A 23,151-nucleotide genomic window follows, 5' to 3' on the forward strand; every position below is an offset into this window, starting at 1 on the left:
ACTACGCTCAACGTCGTCTGTCTAATGGCTCATCAAGGGTTCACGAATTCCTCTACTTGCTCGAGCCAATGACGATGGAGGATCCTCAGGTGATCATCATCGTGCCTCTGAGGTGCGCTCGGATGTACGCATGGAGCTTGATTACGGCGACCCGTAACGGCTCGCAATCTGGCTCAACCTTGACACAACCCCTCTGGGTCGAACGCTTTCCTAGATAAAGCGTTGTACGCACCAACTAGTTCTCTCACTGCTCCCCGTAGCATGGAAATATCTTCCTCACACGCCGGGTCCTCCTGGACTTAAATTGATGAAGATCCAGCCTCGATATCGTGAGCCTGAGCCTCTAGCATATCCGAACAAGGGATCAATTGATCTATCCATGTAGCCCGGTCATGTCACGTGTGGCGGTAGAGCTTCAAATACTCACCGGAGAGTCCGAGGTGAGGTAGAGGAGATGGGTGGCGGAGCTTCCAAGAAGAGAAAAGTCGAAGGTGATATTTGAGGTTTTTGGTTCTTGTTCGAAGAGCAAGAATACACATCTTTTATACCAATTTGACCTAGATTAGAAGCAAGTTTAGAAGCGGTTATTCGCTTCTAATTTTAAACTCATTCAATGACGTTGTTTCATTTAAAAATGCAAAATTTGGCGGAGAAAACAACGAGCCCAAAAATTTGGGACTGTGGAAGCGACAAATCGCTTCTAATGTCGCTTCCAAAGGGAGAATAATATTTAGTAGCAACATGTGCCACTTCTAATCTCAATAAATAAACTTTTCCAACCCAGAATGTTAGGATTTTTGTTGACTAGGGTGGAAGCGACTTGTCTCTTCTAAATGAAAATTCTCGCTTCTAGTTAAAAGCAACTGATCGCTTCTAAAAGTAGTTTTTGTAGTAGTGTGTTGACTGAGTTCTCATTTTCAATTCGCATCTTTTGTGACTGGAGAGCGAATTTCACTTCTTGCAGAGATGGATTGTTATATCTGCTTCTCAAATTTACCACCACAGACTCATAATCGAAGCCAAGACCGCCAAGAGCCTACACAACTAGGTCGTCGTCATTGATTGGTGATCCAACGGAAGTAAGATTGTTCGTGATTCTCTCCATCTTGAGAAGATAGTTGTCGGTGCTTAAGTTTCCTTTCTTTATCATCTGAAGCGAGAAGCGGAGTTGAAGAACCCTAGCTTTTGACGCGATTCCAAAAATCAATTTGAGAGTAGTCCACCTTGAGTGGAGTTCTCACATCGATTTACGTGACCAAGCATTGATTCAAAATTGAAGGAAACAGCCAGCTCATCACGAATTGATCGTGCCTCATCCACAAGACATACTCTAATTTTTTTTTACTTTGAATCGTAGATCCGCTCTCATTCGCAGATTCAATTAATTGAGATGGACAACGAATTGTAACTAACAAGAAACCTTCCAATCTGTTACCTCTGGTGATTGAGAGAAATTGTACGAGGTCCATAATTTGAAGTCATTGCGATCGAGCTTCAGATTGAGGGGATTGATGTGAAGAATGTAATTTTTGTACATTTAAGCTCTATTGTCTAGTGATGTAGAACAACTTGGTTGTGACGCCATTGTTGAGCTGAGTTGAGGATGATTACTCGCTCTGATGCCATGCAAAGCTCCGAAGAGCTATGAACAAGAATGAAGAAGACAAATAGAGAGAGAGAGAGAGAGAGAGAGAGAGAGAGAATTCTTGAGTGGAAACGTTTGTTAGATTGTTATTGATTTTTCAACTAACTTTTACATTGACTGACTTAGGACATATATACATTAAGATTGACTTGATCTGAGCCGTTGATTTACAATTGAATTACACAAGATCTAACGGCTCGGATACAACCTTTATACCTAAGGTTAACATTATCAATTAAAATTTAAATGAAAAATGGAAAAATATAAATAAAAATGATTATTCATAAACTATGACCTCCTTAATACTTTAAGACCAAAATTCAATAAGTCAAAAATTAATCCAAAAGTATGACGTCCATATATGTGTAAGAAAAAAAATATCCTTAATGAAATATGTTTTTTTTATTTACTTAATGGTCACAAAAGCAAAATTAGAGATCATTTTTCGTTTGGTATGTGAAGTTTTTTTTTTAAAAAATTTGGAATATTTGACAAAAACAAAAAGAAAATTGTTTGAATATTTATTGACATTTTTTCTTTTTATCGACATCGTTGTCAATAAATTTTACGCATGTCAATAATTCTTCAACAAACCAAAATCTTTGAAGATTTATTGACATCCACAAAATTTATTAATATCGATGTCAATGAATCTTCAATGAATTTTCCATAATTTTTTGAAGGTTTATTGACATTGATGTCAATAAAAATAAAAATATCAATAAATCTTCAATTTAATTTTCAGATTCTTAAAACCAAATTTTTCGGATTTCCCAAATCATTAGGTATATACGAGACTTTAGAGGGAGTGGAATCGTGAAACACGTTGATATGAACATAAATATCTCTCTCTCTCTCTCTCTCTCTCTCAATTTCTCTTTTTCTCCGTCATGATTTCTTCCTCTTCCTCTTCTTCTTCTTCACCCAAAATGACAAAGAAACACCAAACTCAAACGCTAAAGTTAAAGTCATGACAAATAAATCTAAATCATCGTCGATAAATGGAGAGAGACTCGAACCAAGATTGATTTTGAATGTGTAGCTGTTGATTTTCGTTTTGTTTGCTAGAATTTTTTTTCCAGATTTTCCAGGTTTTCAAAAAATCGTATTGTCGACAATATGAATAGATCAGGTAGATTATTGACATTCATGTAAATAAAGTAGATAGACGAAATATAAAAGAAAAGTGATATTTTATTTAAGGTAGTTTCGTACCAATAAATATAAGAAAGTCAACTTTTGGACTAATCTTGATATATTGAATTTTGGTCCAAAAGTATTGAAGATATCATAGTTTATAAATAATCCCTAACTAAAACAAGCGTCAATTTAACTTCTAATTAAAAAATTTAAAATCCTACATAAATAAAAAAAAAAAATCACTCCGCAATCAAATCAATTAAAAGATAACCACTTTAAAATTTTAGACCTCCAATTTTAAAGATTAATGATGGTTAATATATATATATATATATATATATATATATATATATATATTAATAAAAGTTCATAAAAGTACATATTGGCTAATAAATAAGAAGATACATAATACTATTTTTGTATTAATTGTAACATCATCAAAATTGATTATTTTATTTAAAACCTTGAAATAATGACTAATTTTATTGTTAAAGACGAATACATTTTCACTGTTTTAAGTTATCAGTTAAAAATTATATATACTATTACTATTTTAGTATACGGGATTGAAATTTTATAAAAATCCCCGAATTTGTTGCAAAACTTGAAAAGTGGAAAAGTTAAAATTTAAGTTTATATGGCATTTTTATTTAAAATTTAGTCATATTAGTCATATTTTCTCAAAAATTTATTTTCAAATTTACCTCGAAAAATGCCAAATTTGGTAGAGATCATAGGTTATCCAATCTCCATTATATAGCTAGAGCTGCTAGACGTACGCCAGAGTTCTAATTAATGTTTTTTGTCTTCTTCGCTTTTTTTAACGTAATCTTTATACACATATTGGAACAATAGACTATTAGACATGTCCAATATGCGTTAAAAACAATGTGGATACGTTACATATCATATAAAGTTATTAATCCATTTAGAACGCTATGTGCTATCAAAATGTATTTTACACACGTGGCCATAAACCAAACTATCAATAAGTACTCCTATTGGTCACCCTTACTAGTAATGATTAGTCTTTTCTACCTATATAAACCTGCAATTTATCACCACAAACTATAGTACACCAAAAGGCTTCTAATTACTCGAGAGAAAAAAAAATCATGAAGATAATAACCAACTGTTTTGCTTCCTATAGTACTAGGAAAAATCCATGCAACAGTACTTATCGTCTCATCACCAAAACATCTCACCGCTTGCTCTTCAGCACTAATCCTTTCTTGATCAACCTTGGTTATTTCTTAGCCCTATCTATCATTGGCCACGTGACTCTCTGCCTCTCCAAGGCTAGGGTTACGACCAAGCTATCCACGTTGGACTTGTTTTTCACTTCCGTCTCCGCAGCCACGGTCTCGAGTTTGTCCACCGTGGAAGTTGAATCTTTCTCCAACTTTCAGCTCATAGCCCTCACAATCTTGATGCTCATGGGTGGCGAGGTTTTCACTTCTTTCCTCGGAATCCAATTCCAAATTATCCGACTCCGAACCCTAATTAAAGTTTCCGGATCAGAAACGGAACCCAATATCTCCACAGGGGAACGGAGTTTGAACGTAGAAAAGCATTTTCTAAAGCTAAAGTCGGTTAGGGTTTTAGGGTATGTGGTTTTAGGGTATCTATTGGTGGTCCACATAGTTTGTTCCACCTTGGTCTTCTCTTATACTAGTAGGGTTTCCTCGTCAAGGCGTGTTCTTGGGGCCAAAGGCATTGAGCTAGAAACATTTTCATTCGTCACGATATTCTCTAACTGTGGGTTTATTCCTACAAACGAGAACATGATCGTGTTCAAGCAAAACTCGGGTCTTTTGTTGCTTCTAATCACTCAAATCCTTCTAGGGAACACGCTTTACCCGGTTTTCCTCTACGCCACAATCTTCGCATTGGGAAAAATAACAAGGAGGGTAGAATTTGTGTACTTGGTAAAGAGTTGCAATGAGGTCAATTATGATCACTTGTTGCCCGGGGTTCGTGTGTGTCTACTTGCCCTAACCGGGACCGCGTTCATCACGGCGCAGCTCGTGTTGTTCTGTGTAATGGAATGGAATTCCGAGGCCATGAATGGTTTGTCTTTGTACCAAAAAATTGTGGCTTCCTTGTTTCAGGTTGTTAATACAAGACATTCCGGGGAATCGACCTTTGACATCTCTTTGATCTCTCCGGCTATCTTGGTGCTCTTTGTCGTCATGATGTAAGCTTCTTCTATATTTTTTCGATTTATTTCCTTGCTATTTTTACCTGAATATTGCTTCATATTACTCCAATTTAAATAAACTCTATAAGAAAGTCATGCTATAGAAAAAACATGACAAAGGATGAAGTTACAAACAATATATATAAGCTGATAATAAATCTAGGCAATTAGAAAAACAGTCAATATCTTAAATATTATGTTAGATCTCTAAATATTTTTCTTCAATTTTATAGAAATTCATTAATATTTACTAACCAAGTTAATTATATATACTAGCTGAAGGATTTCAAATTCTAAGACTAGATATTAACTTTTTTTCAAAGCTAACATGTTACTGTTTACACTACAACAACTACCAACTTCAGTCGCAACATTAGTCACGGTTGTAACCCGTAAATTCACAGTTGAAACAGATTTAACCGTGAAACATGTTGCGACTGTAGTCTTGTTGTTTTTAAGAATCAACCACAACTATTGTCGCGGCTACAATAACCCTCGCAATTTGGCAGGAGATTTTCCCTCTTTATGGCGGGTATAGTCGCGGTCATATATATTTATAAATTAATTTTTTATTCATAGATTAATACATTTATATATTTCAATATTTCTAAATTCAAATTCGAATAATGGTGATATATTTTTTCATTCATTCTATATTAATGTATAAGATGTTCAAATATAAAATCTAAAGTACATACAAAATATATAATAATAAACCAAGAATTATACTATTATATAAGTAAATACAGCTATCTGAAACTGAGTACCTGATCCGAATCGACCGGTCCTATTTATCGCGCCGCTTCCTGTTGCAATGTAAGAGATTTGTCTCTTGTTTTCATCGATAAGATTTGTCTCCCTTGAGTCACAAGTATGGACGGATCATCCTCAAACCATTGTTTAGCCACATATATGCACTAACTCCAGACATTTTATCTGTACGTGCTCTATTCATTGGATCATAGTCATCAAACCATGAGAAGTGGTCCAATAACTAGGAGAGAGAGAGAGAAAGAAATTTTTGTTGGATGAATGGGGTGAAGGCTGCGTTAGGTTGGGTGGTAGCGGTGGCTCGGGTGGGTGGAAAGGGGAAGAGAGAGAGAGAGAGAGAGAGAGAGAGAGAGATGAAGAGAGAGAGAGAGAGAAGAGATATAGATAGAGAATGAGAGATGGCATCGGAGTCTCCTCGAAGATGGCGTCAAAGAAGGATACGGAAAAATAAAATTTAAGAGAGAGAGAGGAGTAAGAAATCGAGTCAGGCTATTTGATTTAAGTATAGATCGTTGTTTCGGACCGCTATACACTGATCAGCCGTGACATTGTCACGACTATATAGTTTATCCTCAATTATATGAGTGGTACCAATAAATGAAATGGTGAAATTCGTAATAGCCGCAACTACTCGCGCGGTTGTATCTTCATTTTCCGTGGTTGAATAGCTACGACTAGTCGCAACTAATCCGGCTATGGGTAAACCCACATTTTTTTTGTTGTTTCATTGACGTATATTTATTTTCTATCTAATCTAACATCTCATAAAGTAAATTTCTGTACAAATTAAAATAAAAACATATCATAAAGAAGTTTTATTACTTTATAAAAAAAACAAAAAAAAGTTTTATTACAATGTCAACCCGTGTTTGAAAAGTAAGAAGCATAAATATATACATATATATATATATATATATATATAAAGAAAAGTTTATATCGTCACACCGCATTACAAAATGGTGTTGGTTTTCCATCTGTGTGTTGCACTTCCAAGTAAATAAGATGTTAGATTGAGTACAATAATATCTATATCATGTATGTATAGGTGTGTATATTTAGGATACGTGTGTACATTTTAAAAATTAAATAAAAGATTAATTTTTTTTTAGAGTTGATGGCGGTGAAAATATTTAATATTTTTTTAAAATTATACTTATATACTTTCTTTTTTTTACAACAATGTATAATGTTACATTTTCGTTGCATCATGCTTTAATTGAATTGTAAGTACCTAATAAATTACATATCACAAGTACAGTTTTTTATCGTATCAAATTAAATGTATGGCTGATACTTTGGCAATGTTACCAAATTAATTTAAATATATTATTTAGGTTGTGAGTTATATGCATTTTTTTAATTTTTTTTATTGAAAAGAGATCACATTCGCATTTATTTAACAGTAACAATTAACTACAGTAAATAATGGTAATTTTACGATATTCAAATTTCTTGAAAAATATCTAGCACCGCATTTAAAACAAACAAATATATAATTTAAAACTATCGACTTCGTAAACCCGGCCTTGTTCTTCTAATAAGTGATGGTTTCAAACTTAGCAAATGTAGAAATGCCAAATCAATTATATGACTTGTTTATAAGTTGCTAACTGCATAGATATTGTTGATTGATAAAGATGCAAAATTCAATACCATAACTGCATTGATACTGTTGATTTTAGTATGATAAAACAATTACCACACTTCAGAACACACATACATACTTATATAATTATATATTAATATATATATATATATATATGTCTAATCAAAATTGGCCGAATTAACACAAACACAGAAAAAGAAAAAGAAAACGAACTTGTGATGATTGGTATTAACTATTAATGGCTTCTAACGTTCACAGTTCTTTTTCTCAACGAAATCAACACCAAAAAAAAAAAAAAAAAAAAAGAAGAAGAATAAAACTGCATACATACGACTGATTATCTATACTACTATTCCTAGATTGGTACTGATAAATAATACCAACGATAATAGGTATTAAAAAGATTATCAACTCCGTACTCTCCTGTGGCGTCCACAATTTTTTTTTCCTCGACCAAATCAACCCAAAAATATAGAGAAAAAAAAAAGAATAAATCTACATCCGAATGAATATCTTCGCCTAGTAACATAGTAAATAAGTGATAATAGAACATGTGATAATATGTATTAACGGGCTATTATTGTTATTATATATCTTAGCAGTTGTTAATATATATTTTACAATGACGAAGAACAACAGGTTTCAAAGAACAAAAGTCAAAATTGAGAGAGAGACGAATTAATAAAAAATAAAGTGTATTGAATATATGGAGATCATTAAGGAAATAATGTAACTAATTACTCTCTTTAAAAATGGAAACAAATCACAAAACTTAATATTAATTAAATTTACTGAAAAATTCGATTTTGAAAACATTAAAAACGTGTTAATAATGCATACGGACAAAATGAGATTTGTTATCGATGTAAAGATGGAAATGTCAGCGTCGTGGCTAGTTTTTTTTTTTTTTAATCTGAACCGGTGGTTAAAATAAAAACCTAATATTAATTGTTTAAAAGGGTTAATAAGTTATAAATCTCTTAGAGTATTTCTAATCCACTACATTTTAGAGTAGAGTGTGACAAAGTAAAGTTGGATTTGCTCCGATCAACTCCATTTCTCACTCTATTTATGGAGTGAATGAATTGAAAAACTCCAAATTTGGAGTTTTACTATTCATTTCACTCCGTTGTAGAGTGTAATTATAATAATACTATATTAGTTTAACTAATTTCAAAACAATCTCGAAACTTATAGCATTTTAATATTTTATGTGTAGTTATATTAATTTATCACATTATCATATACATAACTATTTCATATTATTCTAGTTTGGTACAAAATGAAATTTCTATATATGATAAGGAGTCATTACACTAAAACCCCATTGCATGCAAATTAGAAAATAAATTACATGACATACATATATATATATATATATATATATATATATAAATAAAAATCCAAAAATAAACTGCTAAAGATAATGCATTACGAATGAAATTAAATGCAAACTATATGATATAGACACAAATAACTTTCTAGTATTCAGGAATGTACAGTTCCCATCCATAAATATTATTGAAAATATGTTTAAAAATATTAGAAATGTACAATTTTAATTAGAGTATAATGTATTTCACTTTTGTTATTTGTGTACAAACTATTTTAATGTTATATGTGATATGTATTTATTTTTTATAAAATAAAAAATGTTCATATTAATACGAGAGTCAAACGACCATTTTAGATTTATGCAAAACATTTAGAAATTATATAACATGATTACATAGAAAAGATACAAGCTATATATATATATATATATATATATATATATATATTATAATGTAACAAATAAGAAGTTATTGATAGTAGAGAAATAGAATATTTTTTTAGGGTTCATTTGGTATATAATAATATTTACAGTTTCACACTGCTATATAGTCAACGTTTCGTAAATTTTAGATAAATAGTCATGTTCATATATTTACATGTGTAAATTGACATAAATACCCGATCTTTTTATTTCAATGAAAGGGTAAACCAGAAATGCCACGTCATCTTTATGGCTATTTATCTAAGATTTACGAAACGTTGGCTATATATCAACCTTAAACGTTCTAGTTATTTAATTACCTAATTTTTTTTATTATTATAAATGAGTATTGGGTTGAAGATAAAACAATAATATTTGCTGTGATTGAAATCCTATTTTAGCGTATAAGTAATTGTATTGTATTCCCTTCAGCATTGGGATTGGAGATTCAAATTATATTTTATTTTAGAGTTTAAGAAACATTAGGATGGAGATGCTCTTAATAAATTTACGGCCACCAAAGTAAAACTTATATAGAAGTTTTTAATTTTAGCTCTGTGACAGGTATCTCCCACCGTATACTTCTTTTCTACCAATATTTATCAAGGATCAAGAGAAGGCTTCTACAACAAACGGAGCTTCTAGAAGGATCAATATCATAGACTGTGTTGCATTGTCAAACCTCTCGTATTTAGCCATCTTTGTAGTTCTCATTTGCATATCGGAGAGAGAGAGCATGAAAAATGACCCACTGAACTTCAACGTGTTTAAAGTCGTCATTGAAGTGATAAGGTTGGTTTTCTATTGATAATCAAGTAAGAACCCTATTTTAGTGATGAGACTTTTCAATCATATTCATTTTTCGAACCATGATATAGTCATATGAGTTTTTTTTTTTTTTTTTTTTTTTAAAAGGTATAATTGATTGTTGGAATAATTTTCAGAAAGAATAAAAGTATTTTTGTGAGAACCCTGCTTTAGTGCTAAGACACTTTTATCATATTCTCAAATCATGATAGTCATTTGAGTTATAAATCATCACAAATAAAAATCAGATCTTTTTTTTAGTTTGGAAGTGTGACTTTGAATATGAGGTAGTTTAAAGTTGGGAAATGGTTTATGTATGAGTAAATTTGGGCAAACTTTTTTTCTATATATACAATAAAAAAATAAATAAATAAAAACTCGTGGATAATCACTTTTTAACAATGTTGTCACAAAACTGAGTATATTTTGTAACAACATTGTCACAAAATAATCATAGATGTATAGAGATGTGTCCTTTAGAGCATGAAAAATGATCCACACAGCATCAACTTTCAACACGCTTTAGCTTGTCATTGAAGTGATAAGGGTCAGATTTATATTGATAATTTAGTAAGAACCCTATTTTAGTCATAAGACATTTTATTCATATTCATTTTCCGAACCATGATAGCCGTTTGAGTTAAAAATACAAATAAATAATAATTGATGGTTGGGATAAATTTCAGAAAGAATAAAATTATTTTCGTAAGAACTCTATTTTAGTAATAAGACAATTTTATTATCTTATTCTCACTTTTTCAGTACATTTAATTGAGAAATATCAAGCTTAGTATAAGGGGCAATTAAACCAATATTTCAGTAGTTCAACATCTTTTTAAAAAGTAATTCAAGTTTCATTTAATTAAAAAAAATAGACCACCAACTCGAAGTAAATTAAATTAACTAATTATTTATTTTATTTTTTTTAATAAAATGAAACCTTGAGCTAACAAATTCTTGTTATTTTAATTTTAATTTAAGAATTATTAAATCGCAATTATCATATGCAGGTATCTTGTCAAAATAACTTAATTACTCATATATGATCAAATATTTAACTAGAATAAGTTTGTCAAACGAGCTTTGGATTGAATTGAGCGTTTGAATTATTTGGAAACAATTTAAGATTTGTTGTGGTTATAATTTGCAGTGCCTACGGCAACGTTGGCTTCTCAACTGGCTATAGCTGTGAAAGAAGGCTGAACCAAGAAGCTGATTGTACGGACAAGTTTTTTGGCCTTTCTGGGAAGTGTACTTCCACTGGAAAACTCCTCTTAATCATTGTCATGCTTTTTGGTAGACTCAAGAAATTCAATTCGAAAGGAGGCAAAGCTTGGCAGTTTTAGTTTGATAATTAAACTCTATATAAACCATATGCATGTTTGTGTAATATAATACATCAATTTTCATATGTTTTGTATCTCGCGCTCCTTGATGATTTGAAAATACACCCAAATGAATTTCTTTTTAAAAAGTCCTGCAAAATATTTACTAGAAGGGTACAACCCACTAGAAAAAAATAATAGCTTCACTCTCAATACTACAAAATAAACACTAACCCACCAGAAGGGTACAACTTCAGGTTATTATAAGAAAATTGATTGTAGATTAATTTTAACCAAAATTACAAAAGATTAAAAAAAATATATCTTTTTATTAGGCTGATACTGGAATTTCCTTTTATAATACTAAAGTTGACCGTTAGAGAACGTGGTATCAAAGAGGACAATAAATTTTGAGCATCTGAATACACCAACCGAGTTCAATCGGAGCATCAGAATTTGTGTATGGAAACACTGGGGACCCTTAAACCCTCATTTTGAGCTGAAAAAAAAAATTAGTCACAAAATTCCAGATCATATACATTTCTCTGGTCCCAAACAAATAAAATGAATGGTAAAAAATTCAAGCCGAATTCTAGGCCCTTGATAGCTTGGATATCATCCATCATATGACTCGGGCACAATCACCGGCTTCGCAAATTAGCACCGAAGTATCATTGCTCAGCTGGTTTGCAAGCTCGGGTTGGAGATTCCGATACTCTCTTCGCACAAAAGACACTGCTTCGGATCCACAGTCGGGGTCCACCAAAGCGACGCAGCACCCTCGAAACCCGGCGCCACTAAACCGGGCTCCGAATATGCCACGAGTCCTCACAAGTATTTGGTACAGTTGGATCAGCGGTTCCGATCCTAATGATGTCGCAATTCAAATTATGAGCCCCGAGTCGGTTCTTTGATACCACGCCATACGCTTTCAAGTAAAGAAATTTCTATTCGAAAATAAAAACGACATGGCTATTCATTGCCATTAGTCCCTAAAAAAATCCTTTTTTTTTTTTTTTTGCAAAATGGCCTTGAAGTAGTCTTTTGCATATAGTTATTAAACACGTGTTAATTAAAATCTATCACCAAAACTACTTATTTAACATATTTTCCAACTCAAGTAACTTCTTGTTTTTTTTAAAAGAAACTAGTTATATTATATTCTAACACTATGAATGCTAAATAAAAGTTAACAATTTTGAACTTTACAGTAAAATTTGTTTCATTGACTAGTTACTTTAATTTATAAATATGTTTTAAGGTTATTAAATTATTGAATTTCATAATACAGTATAAAAATTAGGTTAGGGACCAAAAGGTCACTCACGTAGTACTTCAGGGATAATTCGCACTAAAAAGCCTTTTATTTCCTCAAATTTGAGTTACTTGTTCTAGTTAAATAGCCAATTAAAATGAACGAATTGCAAAATAGTCAATGTTGTCTAAAATAAGTGAAATAATCAAAATCTACAAAAATGTGCAAGTACCGGTAAAAAAAATAATAATAATAATAATTTGAACATGTCAATAAAAAAATTTACCTGATAAATTACTTGCATACACAGAGGTCAAATATTTTATTGACAATGAAAAAAAAAAATTTGGGCAGTGTAATTTTAGCTAGTTTGCTACTAACATAAAATTTTCGCTAGTTTGCTAATCAGTTAGTTTCAAATGGCTATTTTGTATAATTTTTCTTTAAGATATGCTGGACCTTCTTCGAAAACGGTTGCTTCATTAAAGCTTTCTGATGCTAGGTGAAAATATGAATCACATGAACAAGCCTTGAAGTATAAAAGCAACATGAGAAAAAACAAAGACATACCACACTCATAGTTCTGAATAGAACTTAGACCAGAGGCTGTCATAAGCTCTCCAAACTCTTCCAAATTTCCTGAAGCCCAAGCTTCAATTCCTGATGTTCAGAATCTTATGTGAGTGAAAATGGTATAGAATAGATTAATGGAAAGTCGACATGTTTGAGAGCTCATAACATCGTGTAAATTAAAGATTGAATAAAAAATAAAATAATAATAAAATAAAATAAAAAACCTTTGTTGACCCGCAAATTTTCTGTGAAGTAATGCTCTGCCCTTTTAGCCAAATTAGGTTCTAATTTGCTCTGTCATCACAAACAAAATGATCAAGCAGGCAGAGATACAGGGAGATAGCTAGCTTGACTCGTATACATTTTACATCAAAAGCACTCCAATTTTTACCTTGTGCTTGTCATAGTCTTCTGGTTCAACTGTTTCAGGAACAAACAAAAAAACGCGAAGTAAAAAAATACACTGTTGATGATGAAAATTATGTATCTTTTTTTTTTTTTTTTGCTGTAAACTGCAACTGTAGAGTCCATTTTCTAAAATGCCATTAAACTTTTAAGCCAGTAAAGTATGATTTGCATCCTCTTGATACCGGCTTCAGGTAGTTTTTTTCGAAGTTTTTATTGGCCGGATTCATATCTTTTGGTATAGAACGCTTATAGGAACTCAAAGAATTAGCATTTACATAAATTATCATAACCTCAACAGCCTCTATGTCAATCCACAGTTTTGCTTCTCCTCAAAAGTTTACTTACCATCTGATAAGACCGCATCTTCTTTTCCCATTCCAGAAGCGCTGTGAACAATAAATAATAATGGCACGTTAGATAAGGATATCGATTCTCTATAGAAAAGAGACCACAAAGCCAGAAAGAAATTCATTCGGGTTCTAGTTCTAACGTAAACACACACACACACACACACACACACACACATACCTTAAAAGGATTCTCGCAGCTTCACGGCACTCTGAAACGCGACAGTTATAACCAGGATTTTTAGTCAAAGCTTGCTTCAACCCCGAGAACGCCAGCAATATTTTGTATGATTTTTGCATTTCCAGAGGAGGGTGTATAAGTTTATGTTCTTTAGTCTATGCAAGGAAAAATCCAATTATGACTCAGAAGAAAAAAGTATCCCACATAAACACAGGGAAAATTCCAATAGTACCGCATGTATACTTTAGCTTAGTAAAGCATTAAGGCAACACCATGGTTTCACTCTCTTTTATATCAATTAACTGTCTAAGAAACTATTTTGTTATGAGTTTCCAGTTTAAAATTAAGCGGCTATGTATTATTTTACTTATAAAATAGTAGGCCTATGGGTTTGCTCCCATGTGGTCTGGGGCTTGATACCTCATGTGGGACCTACCAAGTAATTAACCCGAGTTTTCTTCTTTAAAATTGTGGAGTTCTTCCGGTGGACCAACTAGAATAATAAAGAAAAAATAAACAGCTAGATTTTCGCTAAAATTAATAATATAAGATAGTTACTGATTTATCCTTGAAACCTGCGAGAACCACACAATCATACTAAAGCGTAGCAAAGGTACATGAATTTCAAGAGTCAGTCCAATACTGATGACAGAAAAGGAAAAAGGGGATGAGGGGTGTACAAATTAGTTCCAATATTTCCTTATAGTGGCATATATTTATTGCATATAAATACATCTATCTATGTATATGTATATAAATTGTGAATACCTTGCAGTTCATACTCAAAAGACAGCCATAGCTTGAAAGTAGTATAGCAGACTGATCCAATATGCCATTTTTCAGACCCAAGTAATCATTTTCAATCAACCTACGCAATGGTACTACATGAATATGAAGATGAATTATAAAGTACATATTATATTAACAAAGTGCAAAAACCTCAATGATATTATCGACATCTATGTTTTGCCAGTAACTTTCTCTGCGCAAGCAACTATATACTTCAATACTTCATATGTAAATTACTCCAGTGACTATTATTCTTGATTCTACTCTAGTATTGTCATACACAACCAATTTATGATTGTTGTTAATTCAAATATTTATACTTGATTATCATGTTCGATTTATAGAACTTACCGATCATACTCGACATTTTCCACAGGAGACACCATTAGATCATTTGCGGTTTCAAAAGCCAATAGATACGCTACCCCCACCTGCAAAACCACCTTTACTATGAAGACAGAATATCCGCTGTGAAGGAAAATAAGCTATATCTTCTTTTATCTAGTATCATCTTCATAAGAAATACTTTATTGCAATGTACTTTAACTTAAAAAAGTTCAAAGGATGAGAAATTCTTGGAAACTACTTTAAAAAAGTTAATTGTGTACAAAAACATATATAAATGTTTGTTCGTAGCTTGGGTTTTTTTTTTTTTTTTTTTTGTTAGAAACTTAACAATGTAACTCCTTTTTTAATCATCAACATTTTTTTATTATTTACAATTCAAGCATCTTACAGCAGCAGAAGAACTAAGGCCAGAAGAATCTAGACCCTCAGAACCACATATGTACCCGGTGAAACCCTGCAACAACAATTTATACTCTATCAACAATAATAATATATTACAAACCACAGTATTACGTCGCATAAATTAAATATATCAACAGACAGAATGTTAGCAACACAAATTTGAATTTTTATTTTTTAAAGTAATTTACATAGATTCTGCTTTTAACTTGGCACGTATATTCACAAGCGAGTGTTAGTGCTAACTTCAATCAAGCCTTGAAATAAATAGTGAGAGTGACAATATTGCAGTAACAGCTATATATATATATATATATATATATATATATATATATATATATATATCACCTGTGATAAGCGATTCCCTTTGCTCTGTAGCGCAAAAAGTGCTCCTCTTACATAATTTCCCCAATCACATTCTTCTTGCAGTTTGAGCGAAGCGTTTGAATCAATCTTATTATTGCCTGTAACACCATCTCTAGGGTATTGCGGTTCATCAACGCTACATTGAAATGAATGGGACCATGAGAAACTGATATTAAGATAATGATATCATGCATTATGCAGAGAAAAAGTTCGCGGCACATTTTAGCACAAATTTTAATCCAGCAAGAGTACACTTGATTCGCTTTGATCCCAATTGTTCTGTGCTAAGATATGACTGTTCTTGAGATTGAAAGCTTGAATGTTTTGATAAAGATCCCACACCTTAGTCTTACTTCTCCTTCGAACTGTCCGCACCGTAATACAACCTACAAAACAATTTCAGTTATAGGCAACACGAAAACATAGAGGGGATATATGATTTCAGATCATTACTTCAAACTTGGAAAATATAAAAGAAACAAATAATTATCTCTGCGTCTTGATGAGAGCTGTTCTCGTGTTATCTTCTCTTTGCAGCGAGTTCAAACATTTTTCTCTGATACAGTTCTCCTCAGTGATTACATGAGCGCTGTTTATTTTCTAATTTTTTTATCATTTCTTACTCTAACTTTTTATATATTTATTTTCTTCTCTTTTTTCTTCCTCTTGTGTTGATGATCTTTATCAACATAGGTTTTGTTTCTTTATCATGAAAAAATCCACCATCCCCAACACCTTTGAAGTTATGATCTCCATTAAAGGCGTTTTAAGTCAGTGGAAACTCAAGATTGATCGCTAGCTTTTTTTTTCCTCTGATTCTACAATAACCATCACTATCCGAATTACAAAATTCCCTTCCAGAAAATGCCATAGTCATGTCTAAAGTTTGTTATTACATAAACTCTCGAGCGAAAGCCAAATATAGATCACCCAACCTACCAAATTCAAGACTCTAACTAACCTCTCTCTAAAATTTCATGATTAAACGGTTGATTATAGAGTAATACCCAACAAACGACTTACATTGCGGTTTCCCGAAGGAATGAATCCGAGAAGTATTCCCTTATTAATCGTCATCGCAGAAACTGTTCCACCCTGCAAATTTTAATAACAAATTTATTAACCTGGAAGTTCATAAACAAAAACAACGATCATGATTGTTTTTTGTTCATAAAAAATCAACCTGGTGATCAATATGAGCTCCTAATGGACAGATTCGATACGGAGACGCAACGATTCGAACGTCTTCAACGCCTCTCCCGGCCATTGTCGAAACTATCTCTCGAACCTCATTCAACTGCAAATATCGATCACGGGAATTACAATGTTGCATAGAGACATATCATCAAACACCTTTACGGCATTACTCGGAAATCAATGAACAGTTGCGAATCAGGATCGGCGAAGGAATGGTAGATTTGAAGAGTTACTACCTCTGATATAGAAGGCCAAGATACCACATTCGTCATCGCTTGATTTAGAATGCCGAGCTAGATTTGGCTCTGTAAAAATGGCTTAGAATCGGTTTCGGTTGATTAAATGAAATCGATACGGTTATGTTTAGTGTGACAGGAACAAATCTATATCCATATCCAAAACATATATAATCGATCGAGAAGTGCTATTTAGCACGAAATAATACAGTAGGCATAATCTCACGATCCATTTTATAATAGAACAACTGTTATCACTTTACACATCACCAAAATTATTTTATTTTATTTCTTTAGAAAATAATTGCGTCTCTCTCCCAAGGATCGAAATACCGTTACCGTTACCGTTCCGAGCTTTCGAATTTACTGGTAACCCCCCGTACCGTAAAGGAATACCGGGGGAAGCGAGAAAAAAAAAAGGAAACCGGTACCGTTGAACTTACCGTTACCGTAGAGGAATACCGTCAAATACTGTATTTACCGAGGGGAATTCAGAAAAGAAATATACAGAAAACATACAAATTACAAAGTACGTAGGATAAAATTCATAAAATTAAAAATAATGTACAATGTTTTAGAATATTTTCACGAATGTAAGAAAGATTGTGAAAGTGAAAATTTATTTTAACGACCTAACTAATTTCAACGTGAAATGAATCCGGAAGGAAGTTAGTGAAGTAAATTCCTCGTTATATTTTTCCGTCTCTCAGGAGAATTATGGTCCAATGAGTTTATCGAGTAATTTAAATATATTAAGGTAATGAGAAATCTCGGAAGGAGTGAAGGAATTATCGAGTTATCTCAATTAATAAAGTATTTCCGAGGAAATATTTTTAATTAAATAATTATATGAGGAGGAGTTAGTTGTAATAATTTTCAGGACCCATTTAAAAGAAAATAAGGAATAAGGGGTTGAATTGTAATTAATAGGATAAAGTTGAGATTGCCAACTCATCACTTATCTACATTAGTTACTTACTTTGCCATTAAGTCTTCATGGCCGTATAAAATTAAATGCATCAGCCAAAAGAAAGAAAAAAAAAAAAAAAAAAAAAAAAAACCCACGTGGAAAGGAAAGAAAAGCAGACCGAAGAAAAGGAAAAGAAAAGAAGAAGAAGAAGAAGAATAAGATCGAGCGGGAGCGAGAGAGACCGGCAGGATCTGGGCAGAAATGGTCTTCGTTGCGTCGGGAACTAGGCGGGTCGGCGGGATCCGGTCGGGAAGTGGGAAGTTTTGGTGTGGGTCGCGACGGTTTTGGGCGAGCTCCCCCGGAACCACCGGAAACTTCCGGTTTTGGTGGTTCCGGTGCCGGGGAAATCCAAAAAGGGGGAACCGGACCGGTTCCCGTCCGGTTCCCCCGGTATTTAAATCCTGGCTCTCTCCATTTAATATCAGTCTTTTCTATCTAACCTAAAAATTAACAAAATATCAAGATTAAACTTTAAAAATGAACTTTTATCTTTATTTCGGACAAAAATATCCTTCTAATCATACAACATCATATGACATCGCATGACATCGTACGTATCGTATGACATTGTACGGCATCGTACGCCATTTGTATGTCACGATGGTTATAAAGGTATTTTTGTCCGAAATAGGAATAAAAGTCTATTTTTAGATATTTTTGAAATATGAGATTTAATATTGATATTTTATTATTTTTTAGGTCTAATTAATGAAATTTCTCCTTTTATTTAATCTCTGACCGCTTCAAAATTAAAATAAATAAATTGTATGAATTGATGCAAACAAAAAATACGAAATCAGAAGAACACTTCCATTTCCATGTAAGTAAAATATATTTTTTTCTTTTTCTTACCCCAAAAGTATCAATTTCTCTTGTACCCAAATATGAAGAAGTAGGTGTTGAATAAAAAATAAAGATAAAAATAAAAATTACATCTTACAATCAATAGAGGTCAAAGTAATGTTAAATCAATTTTATCCGAGTTACAGTGGTACCTATGATAGCCTAGTGGTAATTCCACACCACCTCCTGTGTGGAGGTCGTGGGTTCAATCCCCACTGCAGCATAGCTGCCTTCAAACAAAATAATAAATTTATCCGAGTTACAGAAACGATTCCAAACAACTTTATACTCTTTTAGAGAAAGGAGGCATTAAAAAGAAATGAATGAAGAGAAATAACGTCTATTTTTCTTAAGTGTTGGCTATCACTTTCAACAACAAAGAACAGATAGTGAAAGAAGCCAACCAAAAAAAAAATCGTAAATTTCATTTTTTTTTTCAGAAGTAAACGATATTTTAGACTCAGACTTTTGGTATTCTCATATTTTTTTAGAAACCGTGGGCGGTACCACGGGAATAAATTCATTAATGCCCTCACATATAGCAGAGGAAAACCGTGGTTACAATCAAGGACTAATACCACATCGATCGTGCTCTACCTCCTCATAAACACATGGGGGAACCGAGCCAAACCACCGGCCGAATCAAAATTTAAAGCAAAACTAGCAAGTTTATGGGCAGCCTTATTACAATCTCGTGAATGAAAAACAAAATCAATATTGGAAAAATTAGGCCTAAGCAAGAAAATATCATCCAAAATCGTGCCGAGCTCCGAGGTCGGTGAAGTACCATGCCGAATGGTCGTCACCACCTCAAGACAATCGGATTGAATCAACACATTTCTCCAACCTGCATCCACAACAAAAATCATACCGTGAAGAATAGCCGAGGCTTCCGAAAGTTGGGGCGAGAGACCTTGGTGGCGAGTAACAATTTCCGATTCGAGAAACACCCCTAAAGAGTCCCGTGCAATGCATCCAACCCCAAATCTGCGGTCATGAGGGCGAACCGCCGCATCAATCGAGATAGCTATGGTTCCCTCGCAGGGAGGTCTCCATTTCCGAGTCGGGTTCGAGAGGTCAGCCCCCCTGAGCTTGCCTGAAGCCGCGTGGAACTCCTTAACAAAGCCATTCGTCCACTCCACAAGATCAGTCGGATTCCATCTTTTCTTCCCGGCACATATATTGTTCCTGTGGTTCCAGAGTTCCCATAGTATAGAAATAAAAAGTTCAAAGTTACATACCTTAAGGGCCTTAGAAACTTCAAGGAGCAGCCCGATTGTGTCACCTTCACGAAATAAGGGAAGAAGATCTCTGAAACCCCCGATTTTCCACACTTTCCAGGCCCACTGGCAACCCCAAAAAGCATGGTAGATAGATTCCTCATGAGACGAGCAAATGGGGCACACAGTCTCGGTGACGATCTTCTGTTTGGCCAGAATAGCACGAACCGGAATCCACCCACGACACAATTTCCAAACGAAGCTCTTGACCTTGGGTGGGAGCTTGAGTCCCCAGAGGATGTTCCACCACTCGATATTTCCAGAGGGGCCGGATGTGCTAACCAAAGGAGAAAAGGAGTCCATCGCAACCCTATATCCGCTTTTGACCGAGTAATCACCGTTTTTCGTATAGTGCCAACGAAGGATATCCGGACCCCCTCCACGGCTCAAGGGGATACTTAAGATGAAATCGGCATCCTCCGGGGAGAACATGGAATCGATCAGAGACACATTCCACACCCCGGAGTCACTCATGAGCTCTGAGACACGCATATCCACCGGGATGTGAGGTTCACCTGAAAAAACAAAGGTAGGAGGGCAAGGAATCCACTTATCACAAATCACAGAAACCGACTCACCGTCCCCGATTCTCCATCGCGACCCCCAACATATCACCTCCCTTCCCCAGCAGAGGCTCTTCCAGAGAAAGGATCCAGAGGATCTACACGGAGCGACAAGGATGCCACTGGTCGGGAAATAACTTTCTCGAAAGACACGCCCAACGAGACTATCTGGGTTCCGCAGGAGACACCACACATTTTTCGCGAGGAGGGCCTGGTTGAACTTACCAATATCACGGAAACTGAGGCCACCGTTAGCTTTGTTGACTGAGAGCTCTGTCCATTTACACCAGTAAATTTCCCTCTGACTACCTTGATCACCCCACCAGAAGCTCGTCATAGCCCTATGGATATCATCCACAAGGCCCTGAGGAATGCGGAAACAACTAGCAACATAGGAAGGGATCGCCTGCAAGACCGCCTTAATAAGCACCTCTTTCCCCGCAATCGAAAAGTAGAGACCTCGCCACGCCTTAATCTTCTCCCAGACACGTTCCCGCACAAACGCAAAAACATCCTTCTTAGCTCTGCCCACGGCCGTAGGAAGGCTCAAGTAACGATGGTGGCACTCGGTGACGGACACCTGAAGGATGTCAGCGAGATCCTTCCCGACTGCCTCGTCAACACCCGACCCGAAGCACACATCCAACTTAGCAAAATTGACCACCTGACCCGAGGCTTTCGAGTAAGCCAACAAACAGCGCGCCACATTCTCGCACTCCTCTTTCGTTGCATTACAGAAGATGATGTTGTCGTCCGCAGAAAAGAGATGGGAGATGTATAGATCCCCCCAGCCGAAACGGACTCCTCTAATAAGATCCTGTCTTTCCCGAGTCTGGAGGAGACACGACAGACCCTCGGAGCAGAAGAGGAAGAGAAAGGGAGATAGCGGATCCCTCTGCCGTAGCCCCCTACCTGGAATCACACTAACACGAACTTCACCGTTAATATTGAAAGAAAAACCCATCGAAGTCACGCAGCGCATAATCTTCTCCACCCAACGAGCATCATATCCCAGTTTAAGCATCATTGCCTTAAGGAAATGCCACTCCACCCTGTCGTAGGCCTTAGCCATATCAATCTTTAAAGTCGCACACGAACCATTCCCAAATCTCCCTCGGTTCATGGTATGGATCGCCTCGTAGCATATCATAACATTGCCGAAAATTTGGCGACCACCAATAAAATTTGGTCACAGTCCTCCATCATTCTTCTGAAGTCCTCAAGCAAACCCGGACCCCTGGATCTGTCCCCATTGAGCTCCGAGTTCCACGCCACCTCGTTCAAATCACCTCCGACAAGCCACGGTATCTCCGGCGACGGTTTCACTCTCCTGACGAGCTCCCAAGAGTTCTTCCTTTGACCCGCAACTGGATCCCCATATAAGCCTAAAAAGACCCACTTCCGACCGTCCTCTTCCGTCACCAGCCCCTCAACGTGATATCTGGAAAAAGATCGCACCTCAAAACCAACCGAATATTTCCACAAAACAATGAGTCCTCCACTCCGTCCCATACAATCCACCGAAAAGCAACCATCAAACCCCAAGAACACTCGCAATTTCTCCGCAGCCCCACTACGCATCTTGGTTTCGGATAAGAAGACCAGGTCAAGGTTATGAAGCAGCGAATGAGACCGAAGTGCTCTTCTCGTTCGGGGGCTACCAAGCCCCTGGACGTTCCAAAAAACGCCAATCATTGCTCTCGGCGGCCCTCCACTCCGAGGGGCGCCGCTTCAGAAAAAAGGGAATCTCCACCCGAATCCAGCGTCGGGGAAACAGACGAAGACAAGTTGAGGTATGAAGCGATGACGGAATTCTCCTGTGGGGGCTTCACAACGTCCACATGAGCAGGGATTTGGCCGGCCTCACTATCAGAGACACTCCGTCTAGCAAGCTTCTCCAGCGACTCCACTCCGAATCCCGGCAGCGACTTCCGTTTCGAACCCGGTTTGGGCCTATCGATGGTCAGCACTTCAGAGAGGACATTCTTCTTTTTTTTTTTAGCACTCCTCTTTCTGTCTTGTGGAGAACCAGAACCAGAAGCCGAGAAGACTAAAGCTTCTTCGGAGATCGACGGACTCGAGACCCGGCCAGCCAGCCTCAGCTTCGGAAAACAAACACCCTGACCTTCCTCACTCCTCTCTCCCC

The 23,151-nt window shown here is 35.2% G+C and overlaps 3 protein-coding genes across 3 annotated transcripts; 1 reads left to right on the forward strand and 2 right to left on the reverse strand.

Moving 5' to 3' along the window:
- The first annotated feature begins 3,900 nt into the window (after nucleotides 1-3,900).
- LOC149394800 (cation transporter HKT1;3-like) lies at nucleotides 3,901-11,271 on the forward strand. The gene is made up of 3 exons (XM_089615363.1): nucleotides 3,901-4,982; nucleotides 9,683-9,910; nucleotides 11,076-11,271. Exons 1-3 carry the CDS (start codon nucleotides 3,901-3,903, stop codon nucleotides 11,269-11,271), a joined length of 1,506 nt encoding a protein of 501 aa, XP_089471489.1.
- A 309-nt stretch (nucleotides 11,272-11,580) lies between these two features.
- GALAK (galacturonic acid kinase) lies at nucleotides 11,581-17,552 on the reverse strand. The gene is made up of 14 exons (XM_089615485.1): nucleotides 17,350-17,552; nucleotides 17,100-17,213; nucleotides 16,940-17,011; nucleotides 16,259-16,302; nucleotides 15,899-16,052; nucleotides 15,540-15,605; nucleotides 15,155-15,234; nucleotides 14,783-14,882; nucleotides 14,015-14,169; nucleotides 13,832-13,872; nucleotides 13,470-13,498; nucleotides 13,303-13,372; nucleotides 13,076-13,165; nucleotides 11,581-12,117 (listed from the first exon to the last, which is right to left on the reverse strand). The coding sequence occupies exons 1-14, from the start codon at nucleotides 17,383-17,385 to the stop codon at nucleotides 11,873-11,875; spliced, it is 1,296 nt and encodes a 431-aa protein (XP_089471611.1). The 5' UTR covers nucleotides 17,386-17,552; the 3' UTR covers nucleotides 11,581-11,872.
- Nucleotides 17,553-22,151: 4,599 nt separating this feature from the next.
- LOC149394802 (uncharacterized) lies at nucleotides 22,152-22,700 on the reverse strand. The gene has a single exon (XM_089615365.1). The coding sequence runs from the start codon at nucleotides 22,698-22,700 to the stop codon at nucleotides 22,152-22,154; it is 549 nt and encodes a 182-aa protein (XP_089471491.1).
- Nucleotides 22,701-23,151: the final 451 nt, after the last annotated feature.

Source organism: Urtica dioica, chromosome 5 (assembly GCF_054948205.1).
Source record: "Urtica dioica subsp. dioica isolate 48M chromosome 5, U.dioica_male_clone48M_v1_H2, whole genome shotgun sequence".
NCBI lineage: Eukaryota > Viridiplantae > Streptophyta > Magnoliopsida > Rosales > Urticaceae > Urtica > Urtica dioica.

What these genes read in the sequence shown, in the direction of transcription:
- GALAK (XM_089615485.1), bottom strand. Translation starts at nt 17,385, where the DNA reads ATGACGAATGTGGTATCTTGGCCTTCTATATCAGAG. An exon ending in GAAAATGTCGAGTATGATCG is followed by an intron (nt 14,883 to 15,154) that starts GTAAGTTCTATA and finishes ACCATTGCGTAG; the next exon opens with GTTGATTGAAAATGATTACT. An exon ending in TATTCAGAACTATGAGTGTG is followed by an intron (nt 12,118 to 13,075) that starts GTATGTCTTTGT and finishes CGACATCATTAG; the next exon opens with GATCGGAACCGCTGATCCAA.
- LOC149394802 (XM_089615365.1), bottom strand. Translation starts at nt 22,700, where the DNA reads ATGATTGGCGTTTTTTGGAACGTCCAGGGGCTTGGTAGCCCCCGAACG.
- LOC149394800 (XM_089615363.1), top strand. Translation starts at nt 3,901, where the DNA reads ATGAAGATAATAACCAACTGTTTTGCTTCCTATAGTACTAGGAAAAAT. An exon ending in GTGCTCTTTGTCGTCATGAT is followed by an intron (nt 4,983 to 9,682) that starts GTAAGCTTCTTC and finishes GCTCTGTGACAG; the next exon opens with GTATCTCCCACCGTATACTT. An exon ending in GTCGTCATTGAAGTGATAAG is followed by an intron (nt 9,911 to 11,075) that starts GTTGGTTTTCTA and finishes TATAATTTGCAG; the next exon opens with TGCCTACGGCAACGTTGGCT.